The sequence below is a fragment of the Austrofundulus limnaeus genome, unplaced genomic scaffold (genome assembly GCF_001266775.1).
Source record: "Austrofundulus limnaeus strain Quisiro unplaced genomic scaffold, Austrofundulus_limnaeus-1.0 Scaffold28, whole genome shotgun sequence".
NCBI classification, from domain to species: Eukaryota; Metazoa; Chordata; class Actinopteri; order Cyprinodontiformes; family Rivulidae; genus Austrofundulus; species Austrofundulus limnaeus.
In genome coordinates, this window is record NW_013952430.1 from 814,945 (window position 1) to 830,630 (window position 15,686).

General features: G+C 37.7%; 1 protein-coding gene across 1 annotated transcript in view; it reads right to left on the reverse strand.

Annotated features, from left to right (window-relative positions):
- Positions 1-15,686, reverse strand: part of smap1 (small ArfGAP 1) — a gene marked incomplete at its 3' end in the record, with an annotated part of 111,771 nt that overhangs the window by 79,686 nt on the left and 16,399 nt on the right. The window contains 3 exon segments of the mRNA XM_014005034.1: positions 561-633; positions 3,019-3,104; positions 4,945-5,078. Coding sequence (XP_013860488.1) covers positions 561-633; positions 3,019-3,104; positions 4,945-5,078 — 293 coding nt within the window.

Consider the following 15,686-nt stretch of genomic DNA (forward strand, 5'->3'; position numbering starts at 1 on the left):
AGACCATGTTTGAGTCCAGTCAGTGTAGACCAAGTCCAGTCCATGTTTGAGTCCAGTCAGGGTAGATAAAGTCCAGTCCATGTTTGAGTCCAGTTAGGGTAGACCAGGTCCAGTCCATGTTTGATTTCAGTCAGTGTAGACAAAGTCCAGTCCATGTTTGAGTTCAGTCAGTGTAGACCAAGTCCAGTCCATGTTTGAGTCAGTGTAGACCAAGTTCAGTCCATGTTTGAGTCAGTGTAGACCAGGTCCAGTCCATGTTTAAATTCAGTCAGTGTAGACAAAGTCTGGTCCATGTAGACCAAGTCCAGTCCATGTTTGAGTCCAGTCAGTGTAGACCAAGTCCAGTTCATGTTTGAGTCCAGTCAGTGTAGACCAAGTCCAGTCCAAGTTTGAGTCCAGTCAGTGTAGACCAAGTCCAGTCCATGTTTGAGTCCAGTCAGTGTAGACCAAGTCCAGTCCATGTTTGAGTCCAGTCAGTGTAGACCAAGTCCAGTCCATGTTTGAGTGCACACACTGTTGGAGCTTTAACGTGAATATAATTAAATGTTGGTGATACTCACTGAAGCTGCTGTCATGACCTCGTTGTAGAACTTCTTCCTCTCATATTTGTCCCTGATGAACACCTCCACTGCTCTGAAGGTCCAAGTTAAGGCCTCACTCTGATCCATGGAATAAATATCAGTTGCTTTACTTTATTTGTAAAGTAACAACTTCCGTAACTCATAATGAACTCAACAGACCAAAACTAGTGTTTCCTCTGACATCATTCAAGGGCAGAATCACAGCCTGTGGTAAGATAATGAACATCTGTATGTGTTTGCATGTTAGCAATTCACGCCAAAGCCAATACAGCACCACCCACTCAACCCCTCACCTTGTGCTGGGTCCCTGACCACCCTGGGACGTGGGCATCTAAAATTTAACTTTATAATGTTTGTCCTAACAAATGATGTGTACACTGTGTAATGTGTTCATAGCACCATCAACATACAGAAAGTAATTAATGACCAAACTTTGCTAGCAGAGAAAAGAGAGTAAGTGCATCAGAACAAATATTACAACCAAGTAAAAAATAATTATCAGTTTTTAAATATGGTCTCAGTGTAAACATGTAAAATTATCAGCCAGATTAGTTCTCCTGCTCTTAGTCGAAGTTAAGAACACATCACAAGTCACCTAAACAAACAGAGAAAGAGAGAAAACATAGATTTATGAAGTTACAATGAAAATTCCTTGTTATGAACAAATTCAGCAAACTGGTGGATAAAATCAATCTGGAGCCTTCTTTTAAAGAGAGCTTATCACTCTTCTTACTTCCTCTTGCTACAATAGAGACAGTCTAACTGATTCTTCTGTTATCTGCAGCTTTCAGCCATCTCTGCTGCTGTCAGAACCACTAATGGACTCCTGCAAACTAAAGAGTGACGACCACCCACACACACACACACACACACACACACACACACACACACGCACGCACGCACGCACGCACGCACGCACGCCTGCCAGATCCAACAAAGTGTATTAGAGCAGCATCTCACACTCAGATGAAAAATGAACATATGCATCTGGCTTGTGTTGAATCATGTTTTCCTGTTGTGAACAGAGTCACTGCTTTAAATGTCCTGAATGTGTTCAATGATGTCACTGTAACAAGCCAGTTACTTTGTACTAAAAGTAATTATTGCTATGATGAAAAGGTCTGATTAACAATAGTTCACATCTGATCATGTATTTGTCTGTTTCCACATAGTCTCACCTGCTTAGATAAAGTAAATCCAGCCGGGACTTAGCCATCTATAAAGATTCTCAGGTGTTAGGTCATAAAATATTTAAACAGTATCTTTACTTTTATTTGTGGTTCTTGGATATATTTTAACTTTCATCTGAAAAGTTGAAAAAAACTGTTCACTAATGTTCAGCTTTGACTCTATGACCACACTGGGGGTCAATCAGGGAAAAAAAATCAAGATTTTTAAAAATGTTTCCTAGTTTGGACATCAAAGTCACAATGACAAGATTAAAATGGAAATGTTATCGTCAAAAACATCCACAGAGTTTTTAACTATTATTGTACTCGAGGGTTATGAGGGCATCTTTATTGGGTAAACTACAAAATAACATGCAGCGTTTTATTTGAATCAGTTCAAAATGTGGTTCCCCCAGCTCCATGAGCACTCACAGAACTTGTTTCAATCCTTCAAAATAAGAGTCTCAAACACACTGCAAAATGGATTTTACTGGAGAACAGTAATGTAAGCTATGTTCATAAGATTAAGATGTTCAGAGATCGTTTTTCTAGGTTAATACTCAGTGTGCATGTTTGCTTCTTTTATTTTGAAAACTTAAAGAAACCACACCTCGGACTGATTTAAATTAAATATTATGTTTTAATTTATACACAATAAAAATGTCTCCATAACTAGGACTGCATAGGAATGGAAATTTTCTGGGAAATTTTCAGGAAATTTTAATGGATGATCATATTTTAGGGTGTGGTCATTCTCTTTGAATGGCACATGTTTTAGTCAAAAATATGCAAAAGTACATTTTACACACCTAGATTTAAAATATCTGTTTAGGACAAGCTTTTATTGTTTTAAACTCCTGATTTATTTCCATAAATTCCCATAGAAAATTTGCAACTTTACCCAGAATTTTACACAGCTACCCATAAACCTTGGATTCAATAATAATAAAAACCAGAACAGAGTTGCGTTCAGGAGCTATCACGTTGATTTCCTTCCGTTTAGTCATTCCTACATTTTCCCCTCACCATTTGCCTTTTTTTTCTGGCAACACAAATTCAACTTTAATCTTAACAATGTGACTTTATTGTTAAAGCCTCATTTTTTTTTGTAAAGCAGCAGATCTTCTACACATGAAATGTGGCAGCAGTGACAGATGTGCAGCTGAGTAAAAACAGGAAGTGGGCCAATAACATCTGTTCAGTGAAGTTTTTTTAAGAAAAGACGCTGAAAGTAAAACTTTGAATGTAAGAGAGCAGGAGGAGGATACTGGTCTGTCTGAGGCCGTTTGAAGCTCTCTGGGAGGTGGGCTTCGTACAGCTGTCGAGCTCGGCTGTTGCCCATGTCCACCATGCTCTGCGGGGAGAGAAGACAGGTTAGAAAACGAGAGGAACATCAGAACAACATGTGACATTATTGCAGGGGGAGGCAGCCGCCCTGACAAACAGCAGCTTCTTTCATGCGTCGCATTTGTATTCAACTCATTTTGCCCACCGACGCCTCCACATGGACACACACACCACAGTGGAAAAACACTGTGTGTGTGTGTGTGACGGGGCCGAATAAAGAGGGTAATGATAGAAGAAACGGAGTCAGAATAATCAACCATCCAGGAATAATTACTCATTGAAAACAGTGTTTAACATTCAGAGTGGGAGCCTTTTTTATTCACACTCAGCTGATGAGTAAAGGCGCTTCCATGTAGAAACACACCAACACACGTGCACGCACCAAACAACTGGATCTATTAAAGCCATGGATGATTCAATTCATTACTGGCGTTCTCCTGTGACTTTGACAGCAGCACACTGGATTTATTATGTGGAACGTGATCAATGTGACATAAACACACTCAACACAAACTAATTACTACTGGGGTCATCAATATTCCTGACCATATCAACAATGTGTGTGAAGGAACGCTGGAACACAAACCAAATGCTGAGCTGAGGGACAGAGCGAGCATCTGTGAGTGTGGCAGCGCACCAGAATGATGGGATAAAGATTGATTTGACTCAGTAGAAAAAAATACAGATTTAGAAACATCAAATCAATCTGATATAAACATTGTTTATCCAGTAAATGTCTTTATTTCATGGCTTATTTTGGGCTCCTGGTTCTTCTTCTCGTGCTTTGAGTGATGAAAATAATAAACATTAAAAGGTAGAATAACAGCAATCGCTAATTATCACCCACTACAAACTGTAGCAATGACTATTGGAGTCAAGCAAGGTTGTCTGTTAGCAAAAGATCTCTTGAAATGAAACCTTCATTTACAACTGGATACTTTTTGGAGTTATTTCAGTTCAAGACGTCTGCCACAGCTCGTCGACGTTAGCCAACCCACAAATGGCTACAACCAGTGGCGGATCTAGGATTTCTCTGATTAAAGGGCCATCAAGGGGCCACAATATTATTAGAAGGGCCAAGTATTTATTCAACATCTTTGTACACAAATCTCTGATTTTGGTAAGATGTACCAAAATCATAGATTCAGGGGGCCAATCAGATTTCAGCTGGGGACAATGCCCCTGTGGCCCCGCCCCTAGGACCACCCCTGGCTACAACTCAGTTTTGCAATTACTGAGCAAAAAGTTGTTATATGAACTTATTCTTAGGGAAAAAGGGGCAGATATTATAAGATTTTTTTTCTTCTCTCTGCCGCCTTTCATTTCATTTTATTTGTAATTTTAATATACATATATATATTTTTCTCTCATTTTTCTTTTTATATTTTTCTTTTTATTGTAAATTGTATATAAAATTATTTGTTTTGTTTTAATGAAATGAATAAAGAATTGAAAAAAAACTAGATGTGGTAGTAGCTCAGAGTCATTAACAGCACATAGTCTGAGTGAGACTTAATTTTGACGGTTTGGCCAAAACACCTTTAACTCCAGATGTTCTCAACATAAGATCATCTTAGTCTAAAATTTAAGGATGAAAGGTGGGGAGTGATGCTCATTTCTTCAAAGTACACCAGGTCATTAAAAAAACACCTTTAGGATTAAAAAAAGAAACACATCAGAGCTCCAACTTTACATGATGTTAACTATTAGTTGTAGAGAACAGAGATCAGTTTATTGTAGTAAGAAACTGAATTTTAACAGATATTGTATTTTTCCCAGGATGCTAACATTGTCAGATACTGCTGAGAATTTTAAATGTTTCTCTTTGTGCGTGCGTGTGTGTGTACCTGAATCTGCTCAGGTGTCCACTGGTCTAGATTGACAGATTTAACTCTTGAGATGTGGACCCCCAAGTTGCGGTGGATTCCAGCACAGCGGATGCACATGAACACTCCCAGGTTCCACGATGCCCACCGAGGACCTAAAAACAGCATTGAACCAAACGGAAACAAAGAACAGATTTTTACTTGTGATAAATTGAATCTGAGACTCCTGAAACCATTAAAAAAAACAAGTTTATTAAACAGTGTTTCCCCCACCACAGTTATACTGATAGTCAAAATAAAACTACTGAGCAGGAGCGATAATGACTAATGGTGCGTTCACACCAAACGCGATTTCAGCATCAGGAGCATCAGGTTTACATACAAAGTCTATAGTGGACGCGTTTCAAGCAGCGTCGGGAAGGGCTGCGGCGCCTCAAGCGCGATTAGAGCAGCGCCATTTGAACGATTTGAACGATCTGAGCGTTCGACGCGCTGAGGCGCAAATCGCTGAAGTTYGAAAATCTGAACTTTTGCAGCTCGACGCGCCGCGTCAACCAATCAGAGAGACTCCACTGTGTGACGTAGTGACATATTTCCCGACGGGACAGTTTACTGAATGATGTCCACTAACCTGAAACAGACTGAGAGGAGCTCTTTAGCTGAAATCGAGTGCCTGCAGTCGGTGTCCTGACAGAGATATCCTCACCAATGCGTGGCAGCGGCTCATCAGACTGGACTTGGGACAAAAATAGTCCTGAAAGCGAGCTGTGAGCCTCTACTCTGAATTATCTGGTGAATTAATTATGAATTAATTATCTGATGAATGTGACATGCTCTTGCTCTCTGTAAATAAAGCAAAGCCACTTCCTCGTCCGACATTAAACAGAGCCCGACAGAGGAGGGAGGGGCGGGGAGGCTGTTGCCGTGCAGCGCTTCAAGAGCTGATCTGCGTCTGACCTCAAAGTGCACAAGCGTCCAACTTGAAGCGTTGGCTGCGATTTTGAAGCTGAAATTGCGTTCGGTGTGAACGCAGCATAAGAGTTCTATTAAGGAAGCTCAGATGGACCAGTGCTAGTAAACAGTTTGTGTCTGCTGGTGTCAGTACATTAAAGTCTGTTGTAAGAAATTGTATCTATACCTTTATGTCAACTCAATGAGTCTGATAATGGAGTCATTTTAATACTGACTAATGCTGAATACAGGTTCATGTGTTACACATCTAAACTCTGGAAACACTGGTATGATTGTCTTCAAAAAGGAGATTTGTTTTGTAATGTCTTTGTTTCCTATTTTATATCTATTGTTTTTATGTATAAACCATCAGTCTGCAAATAAAGTGCATCATCGTCATCAATAACCCTTCACTACTTAATTTCACTTGTCAGGTGACAAGATATGGATATCACTACTTTCCTTATAGTGTAAATATAATCTGTCATTTTATTGCTCTCTATTCTTTCCATGTTTTTTCGTATTTGAAATGTTTATGACTCATAGAATTCTGCATAAGAATTCCAATGTGCCTGGACTGCTGGTTTTATGCACAAACGGCAAATAAAGTTCTTTATACATTATCAGTGATGGGATTTTTATATCTCTTTATGTTTTTATTCAGCCTTGAATTCCTTTCAAAACACTGTGGAGGGTTCACAAACTGTGCTTTCTGCTGCCTATGGGGCTGCCCAGATGGAGTCCGACCTGCACCAGGAAAGGGCTCAGATTTAACTGAGTATGCAGCAATAAGAATGATCCCAACACTTGGGGAACATGGTTGTAAACCTTCTCCAGGTCCACAAAACAAATGTAAACATGTAACCCTGATAACTTTGTTAACTGGTTGCCAGTAGGGCTGGGCGGTATGACCTCAAATTCCTATCAAGGTATAAACTGAATCCCTTCAAGGTAACGGTATATATCGCGGTAGAAAACTATCATAAAAGGTAAAAATAATATAATTTTTAGAGCATTTTTACAGAAAACTGTAATCATAATCAAACCCAGCATTTTTGTTTTAATATCTGCCTGCTATACAATGAGCTTCTGCCTGTTGAACTTATCAACTGCTGCTCTGCTGCGCACTCATCTTCATTATCAGAGCAGAAGCCGACTTTCCATTAGCAAAATGGATTTATGACTGAACAAATGTCCACATCTTTTTCTTATCTTCTCTGTGGGTAACAATACATAAAAAAAAATTTTCTCCGACAACTTGGGTGTGAAAAAACTACAGTTGTTAAAGCTTTGCTCTGCGCAACGTGCAGCAGAAGAGTCGAGGGGGAATGATCCCAATGATCCCCCTTTCTACAGCGGGAGGGGGAAATTTTGCGCATTTATCCTCTCTATACGTGTTTTAAAATGATAGAATTTCTTCGTTTTACTTCGAACTCCTCCTGCTCACTTGTCTCTGCACTCGCAGCCCTGTTGACACAGGTGCGATGACGTAATGACGATATGACAGTAGAGGGTAAATTTCTACCATAGGCCAACTTGATATCGTTTCTACCGTCTACCGCATATACCGCGCAGACCTAGTAGCCAGCAATAATTAAAGAGATTTAAAATAAAAAGGCTTCTAAGCACAAGTCTATTTACACCTTTGCTAACCAAAGAGTTCATGATTGTTGAAGGTCAAAGGTCATAAGTATTTTCCCCCAATCTCATTAAAGTAAAATGGGCCCATATCTTGTTGAGAAGTCCAACAAACACTTTGATTGACAGAAACCCAGAACATTTCCACTCATTTTATTTTAAATCTCCTTCAAATCCCTGCACTAAATGAACCAGGCCGAGGAGCCTCCCGTAGAAATCTGTCATCCGAACACAACACTCATGTGGAAAGTGGCACAAAATGACCCACGTTTAGACAAATTTCTGTCGGAATGAGCAGAAGATGGTACATAAATGACAGTAAAATGATTTAATGGGCTGGTGCCAACAGTCTCCATCCCTGTCCAGAACATGAAGCTCACTAGCTGTCAGGCTGACGACCGCCAGTGACTTTGAACACACAGGCTTGACTTTTCTGTAACCAGACCATGTAATTGCGGCGCAGTGGTGCTTTTTAGAAGGAACAGTTGGTGCGTGGAGCCTGGAGGGTTTGTTGGTCTCAGCTAAGAGCATCAGAGTATTAATGTAATAGCACTAATGTGCTGGATGGCCTGGGGGGTGTTGTGGGGGGTGCATTAGGGCAGCTGAGTGAGTATTAAGCCTAAAATCAAGCAGCTAAGCCACTGTAAGCTGGACTCTATATGCTTGATACCAATCAGTGTCTGTTGGACTTCACTTTGGTTGGCTTTCACACAAAACACTGTCCCATTTCCATGTTTCATTGTTGTCGTACCTGTTTAGTGACGAGTAGAATAGTTTTCCATACAGCTGCCCCTCAGTTAATAATGATGCCGAAAATAAAAGTGATCCACCAGTGGCGCCTTCAGAAATGCTTTAATGTAGTGGGGAGCGACTGGAAATCCTGGGGTGGCACCAAAACCAAAAACCACAACAGCATTTCAAGAGATTTGTGATGCTATATAGATTTTTTGACGAATTCAGCAACGCACACGTTTAGGAAGCTTCTGATGTACATACAGTAGGTTTACTTTAGTTTGGGTTTGATTTTTTTTTTACAAACATCAGTTACTGAAAAATACACTGCCACTACTCAAATTATTGAAGCTTGTCCTCCTCTATATTAAGATTTATTTTAAAAGTATATAGATTTAAATAGAAGTTGAATAGAATATAAGTATATATTTATATTTTTAAGTGATCAAAAACTTTGTTTTTATCTTCATAAGTTTTAACTAATCCTAAATAGCTAAGGAAATGTTTAATCCAGGCACTCTAGAATATAAAACTGTCTGACCAAAGGGGACTAGTGGGGGAGAGGGGGCACTAAATATTAAGGGGTGGCTAGTGCTGTGTCAAACGATTATTTTCTAATCGATTAATCTAACAATTATTTTTTTGATTAATCGATTATTCTAACAACAAACCTATGAGTTATTCTGATGTGAGTGCACTGGATATTTAAAATGTTTTCATCAAATTAACAAGAACAGTTCTTTAATTTTGTAATATTTTCTGTAATAGTTTTTTCATGGACACAAAATAAGCACTCTAGAGTCAATTCTTTAACAAAAAAAGCTTAAAAGACTTAACATCAACATAAAATCTCAACCAAAGCATATAAAATTCAAGTAAAAGAAATATAGTACAAGATGTTAACAATCTAACGAACTAAATCATGCAAAATTCAAGTCACTCTGGAAAAACTATTATAAACATTTATTTATTATTTTTTATTTAACATATTTCTCAATATATAAAAAATAACAAATATCAAGACAACATCCAACTCTTTGTATTGTAACATCAGTTGTGTAACTTATTTCTTTAAGGTGAAAACTGTTGAAAACAACAAGACTGTTTTGTCTTATTGCACAAATTAATATCCAGCTCCACGTGTTTCTATTGATGTCATTTCCCTGCTAGAAAAATGTGTGATGGAGGTCCATGGAAGGCAAATAAGTTTAAATCAAATAAACAAAAGAGGATGCAGTTAAAATAAATAAAAGGTATTTAAGCTATGTTTTGAACATCCAGAACACGTCCAACACTTGTTGGCTGCTTGTGCTCTTTAGGTCAGACGTGTGTCGGGAAGCTCCTCTGTTGTTTGAGACGCTGGGGGAACCGTCTGATGGGGGAACGCTGCTCGACCTAACACCGCTCTCTGTTTAATGATGGATGAAATAAAAAAAAAGTGGTGGTACTTTATTTACTTTGAGCAAGCGAACGTCGTGRTCACAAGATAATTAATCCACCAGATAATTCAGAGGCGGTCTGTTCAGTAAATTTTACTCCAGGAGCTGCGAGGCTTGTTTTCAAGCTTCAGACTGAACTGAAGCAGCAGCTGCTGACGTCATTACGCTCTTGTGATGCTGCGTTCAGGACAAGCATGGAAAACTCACCACTCTTAAGCCAATACGGTCGCAATGATGCATTTAGGTACCGAAATGGAATTGCATGGACATTCACGTGGTGGTTATGTAATACAGCGAATCGATAATTAAAAATCTGCGTCGACAAATTTACATAATCGACATCATCGATTATTTCAACTAATCGGTGCAGCCCTAGGGGTGGCCATTGCCCCCTCTGCACCTTCCCAATGGTGCTCCATTTACTTGAGGTATTGCAGTGGGCTGTCAAAGAGGGTTCATTAAGAGGACAAAATGTTTAATTTGCCAACAATGACCCAGCAACAGACGATTGGCAATGTGTTTCTGCATGTTTCATCTTTCCTTCTTGTTTTGCAGGAATGGGATCGGGTGATTTCCATTCTTCATTTAACTATGAAAGAACCTGTAATCAAACTATTGGTCACATCACACAACAACACTACAGTAATATGGAAATATCTTGAAAAAACATATTTTCCTAACGGCCACAAAGCCTCGCTGCTCGATGAGAAACTGCAAGTGTTCACAAAGAAAAGGTTGTGTCACTACCGACAACAATGTTAGTTTATTTAAGAATCTTAATTGGCCGTATAACTATTTTGAACAAAACCAAAATGCAACAATTAATAATGTCATTAACTAAAACAGAAAAACAAATCAAATATTTGATGTATGTCCAGGAGCTGGGCTTACAGCAGAACTGTCAGAATCTCCACTGATATCAGTAACATAAAGAAAACAGCCATATAATTTGTATTTATTAGCTGTGTGGTCTGTATTTAATAGCTTGCAGCAGTCTGGGTAAGATCACTGACTGTGAAACAGAACCCCTGGGTCTGAAACACAAAGTTTATTAAATCCAGCAGTTTATGAGGAAAACTCACAGTGGTGCAGCTTTAATTACTGTGGTTGTTATATAACGGTACAATTTGTTTCTATTTAGATTTATCTAAAAGTTATACCAGAGCCCATTATTCAAATATTGCATTTAAAAAGCTAACCAACATGTTTAAATAATGTTTTTCTTCTTGTTGATTTAAATCACACACCTGGCTATGTTACAGTGGACTGTGTTATATTTCTTGTAACAAATATTTCTCTTTAAATAATACTTTTAGGAAACTGTATCTTACCATTAATCCTTTTTATTATGATAAAATTTATTTTACTGAAACACTGCTGCAAACTAGAATTACACATAAAAAATCTTGTTAAATATTATTGTTTAATTGAAGACCCAAGTGGACGATCATCTTTACATTCACGAAGTCACCCAACCCTGAACTGATTTTATAAAAACATTCATTGAATAAAAAAAGAAAAGATAAAACAATGTCTCTGTTGATAAACAGAGACATTGTTTTATAAAAGACTATGTCTTATTTTTTGTAAAAGACCTTTAGTGTCTTTTACATATTTTTGTAGCATTGTTTTAAGTCAAAGCTCAGCTTTTACAGATGACTGAGATGGGCAGCAGCTCTCTGGAATAATCTGCATTTATTTTAGTTGTTGGAGGAAGCGTTGTTCCTTTAGGCTTGGCTGTTTACCACCATGCACAGTCAAGTGTAAAGCTGTCAAAATAATCAGTTTTTCAGTGTTTTGATTTGAAATTTTATGCTTCCAACTAGGGGTGGCACCGATTTCCTTAATTTTGGGAGATCGGCCGATACTTGGATAAGATCGATGGAAAAGATCAGCTTGTCGTCTGCTTCCACAAAGATCTGAAATTCAGCCACTTTCCCCTTTGTTTCTGCTGTGAGCTCTACCTAATGTCCAGTTAAAACAAGTTTATATTGTTTCAAGGATGTAGTTCAGTGTTCATCATTAAAATAAGATTGGTACACTGAAGGTGTATTGTGATGTTGTCAGTTTTGGTTATTTAAAAAAATCAATATTGGACAAAACTGGAATCGGCAGGTCAAACTTTTTAAAGCTCTGTGATTGGCCAGAAAATTACAATTGGTGCACCCCTAACAAATTGTGTTAGAAAACAACAAACATTCCTCACCTTTACAACTTAATTCAATGATCAGTACCCTGGATTATCTCGGCAGTCAGCACAGATTATTTCATATGATCATAGGGACAATTTTTCCTTTGACGCACCCTGGTCGATTATTTTCCACCAAAATGACTCCACGTCTGTCAACTCTCGTCCTCTTTAAGAGTAGACTGAAAAACTTCACCTTTCTGTTTTCCACCTGCCATCTCAGTGTTTTACCCTCTGACTCTGTTTATGTCCAGGGATTATTTCATCTGATCAATATCCACTGAACAAATGGCTCCTAAATGTTGACAACAAAACCAAACTGTGTTGATTTTGTTCATTTCTTACCAATTGGGTTGTGGATTTTTAGTAGTGAATTATGACTATTTTGTGGTTCTTTTTTATCATAAATAATACACATCAACAAAAAATCTAATTAAAAACACTGAAAAATGGTTTAATTTGACATTTATTATGACTTTGCACAGAATTTGAAAAATATGACGAAAGGGAAGGACTAAATATGTCTGCTGGTTTATGAAAGATATGTTGAGAAACATTGGTTTATCCAATTTATGTCCGCTTTAGAAAACTAACCCAACCCAGTACTGGTAATGTTTGTTGGTTCTTAAACATTTATTGTGTTCTGTGTTATATTTAGTTTTGTTTTTTCTATAAAAAAGGACAAAATAAAAACAATAGAAATGCATCCAAAAGTGGTCACTGAGTGTGTATATGTCTGTGTGTATACTGTATATCTTCAGTATGCATGAATGTATACATACTGTATATGTATATCTATTTATATATGTATGGGTATATGTATATATGTATGCATGCTTTACAGAGATATTATAATTAATTTTATTATATAGATATGTACTGTATTTCTGTTGCTATGTTTTCTTGTATCCATTTATTTTCAGGTGAGTGGACAGATGTCGGGGGTGTGGCCTTGTGTTTTCTTGGTGTATATTTAATGTAAATCTAATCTTTATTTCAATCTTTTTAATTACATTTCATCTTTGTTTTCCCTCTTTTCCTGTTTTAAAAAAATTAATCACTGATGATGAAGAAATTAAGAAACTAATATTAAGTTATTTTTTCTACTGAAGTGAAAAAATAAAAAAGAAATGCATCCAAAAAAGCTTCCAAGCCAAACATGCATTTTTTAATCTTTTAAATAATCCACCTGATTATAAAACTTGATCATTACATGCTTGGGTTTTTTTTATTTTTTTTTTAGAAAAGACACAACAGAAAATATTCTGATACATAAATGAATAAATATTTATTCATCAACAGTTAGTAAAACCCAAGAAAAACTGAGACAACTCAAGCAAGTCCTCCCAGCAGAGACACAAACAGCTCTGAGCCTTGAAGAGTGACAGGACAGGAGGGGCTCAGCCAGCCGAGCATGAAATTAAAGCCCCCAACTGTCAACCTCGAGACAATCCGAGGGGGTTGGGGGGTGACTACAGATACCAGGTGAGTTACACCCTTCATCAGGTATTCTTCAACCTTTAGTCCCACTTCCTTTAAGGCCAAAACAAATGTGTGAGAAACTAAAAGTGTATAAAGAAAACAGGGATTTACAGCTGCGCCTCCTGTCGGCTCACCAGGATGTGTCTGAAAAAACACAGAGACACCCCCCCCCCACACACACACACACACAAAGAAACCCCTTCCACAGTCCTACCATTAATGTCATTGTCTCATTTCAAGCTCAATCTGCAGTTTTGCCCCAAAGTTCTCCTATAAAACCTCCACTCAACACATCTGACTGAGCTAATCCAGTTTATTGTTAGAAAGAAGAAACTGTTACTTCAAAGGCTGATTTAAGCCACATGCACACATTAAACCATCTCTGTGCTGACATTCAGCTGTATTTTCCTCTTTAGAAGGTTAACAACATCCATTTCCTAATTAATGACATTCCCTCGCAGTAAATTCATGGACGGCTGCCAAGAATGAGGCAGGAGGGGGACTGGAGGAGAGGACATTACAGCATCAGCAAGACTCAAAGGAGAACTTCTTAAAAGAAACAATGTGCTGCCCCCTGCTGGATCATTGTGTGTGTGTGTGTGGGGGGTCTGCACCGATGAGGAGGATAAAGCTAACAATCTGTTGTCAGTTAAAGTTAGTGTTTCCTCTTTTAATGACAAAAAACTAGGAACTTTCAAGGTGCTTTGTTTATGTTTCAACCCTCCTGCTGCCGGAGGCATCGTCTGAGGGCAGCAGGGGGGTCAAACTAAAGGAGCAGTCCAGGAGGGAGGACAGATGGACAACACATTACAGACATATCTAAGGTGGAAAAGACAACCAAAACGTTTCAGTTTCTCTTTCAGTAACAACCAATGGGGTGTGTTCCATTTAAAAGTTGAAAGACATTAAAACAAAATATATTTCTCCTTTATAAAATGTCTCAGTTCACTCATCCATAAACTGCACAAGATTAAAACAATATTTCATATTCATATATACATAATTTTTAAACAACACTTGAAAGTCATGGATGGATGGATGGATGGATGGATGGATGGATGGATGGATGGATGGATGGATGGATGGATGGATGGATGGATGGATGGATGGATGGATGGATGGCAGAGGCCAAAGTAAAGCCCACTACTCTATCTGCTGGTGATGAGAGGCACTGCAGTTCAAACACTTTTAAAAATCCTGTGTTAAAAAAATAAAAAAAAATAAAAACCATGAAGTGATCTTTTTAGGAAAATAAAGTGATAAAAAATTACATGTTGTTTCCATGTTTTATGTGTGTCCCAGATGACTCACAGGTATAAAAAAGTAAAACCTTTCCTGAACAAAAGGCTGAGTGTTCTTTGAATATTATCCACTGACACAAACATTAAAGTGTGTGATTTCATGCAGTATTGTCAGACACTCAGTATGTTTTGTTATTGACTCTCAGATGCAGTTTAACTAGATCCAGTTTTAAGTCAGTATCTGGAAAACTGGCTGAGTTTTAAACCTTTTTGTGTTGCTGATGTCAGCTGTCTATTAGGTTTAAGCAAACATTTTCTGCAATAAGTAGCACTTTGACTTTATGTTGTGAATAAAAAAAACCTACAACCCAACGGTGTAAAAGTGACTTAATTATAACTATTTCTATGTTGCCTGTGATATGCATTTTGACTGGGTTGGCTCCAAAGGTCTAAAAGACTTTTTGATTTTTATTGATTCTTAAATCCACTTCACATTAAATAAATAAATTAATATTAAGGTATCAAAAACATTTCAATAAAAGTATGTATAGATGAACTGCATTTAAGGATCAAGAAAAATCAACTGGATGAAAGAATATTTTTTATTTTACTGTTGTTTAACCAGGCAAATCCCATTGAGATCACACATCTCTTTTTCAAGAGAGGCCTGGGCCTGAAGACAACCTATTGTACATATTTTTGACTCCAAAAAATGCTAAACATTTTAAACAAAGATTTTTTACAATCTGTTAGAACTCATAATGTGTTGTTGAATAATCTCAGCTACAAGAACACCAAATTTTAGCTCAATATCTGTAAAACCAACTGAGTTATACTGTTTACGTTTTTGTTTTAGATCAGTTGGTTGTGGCAGCCATCTTGATTCTGGCTGACTTCAAATGTACAGCGGGTAAAATAAGTATTGAACACGTCAACATTTTTCTCAGTAAATATATTACTAGAGGTGCTAATGACATGAAATTTTCACCAGATGTTGGTAACAACCCAAGTTGTATATACTGTATACACTCACCGGCCACTTTATTAGGTACACCACGCTAGTAACGGGTTGGACCCCCTTTTGCCTTCAGA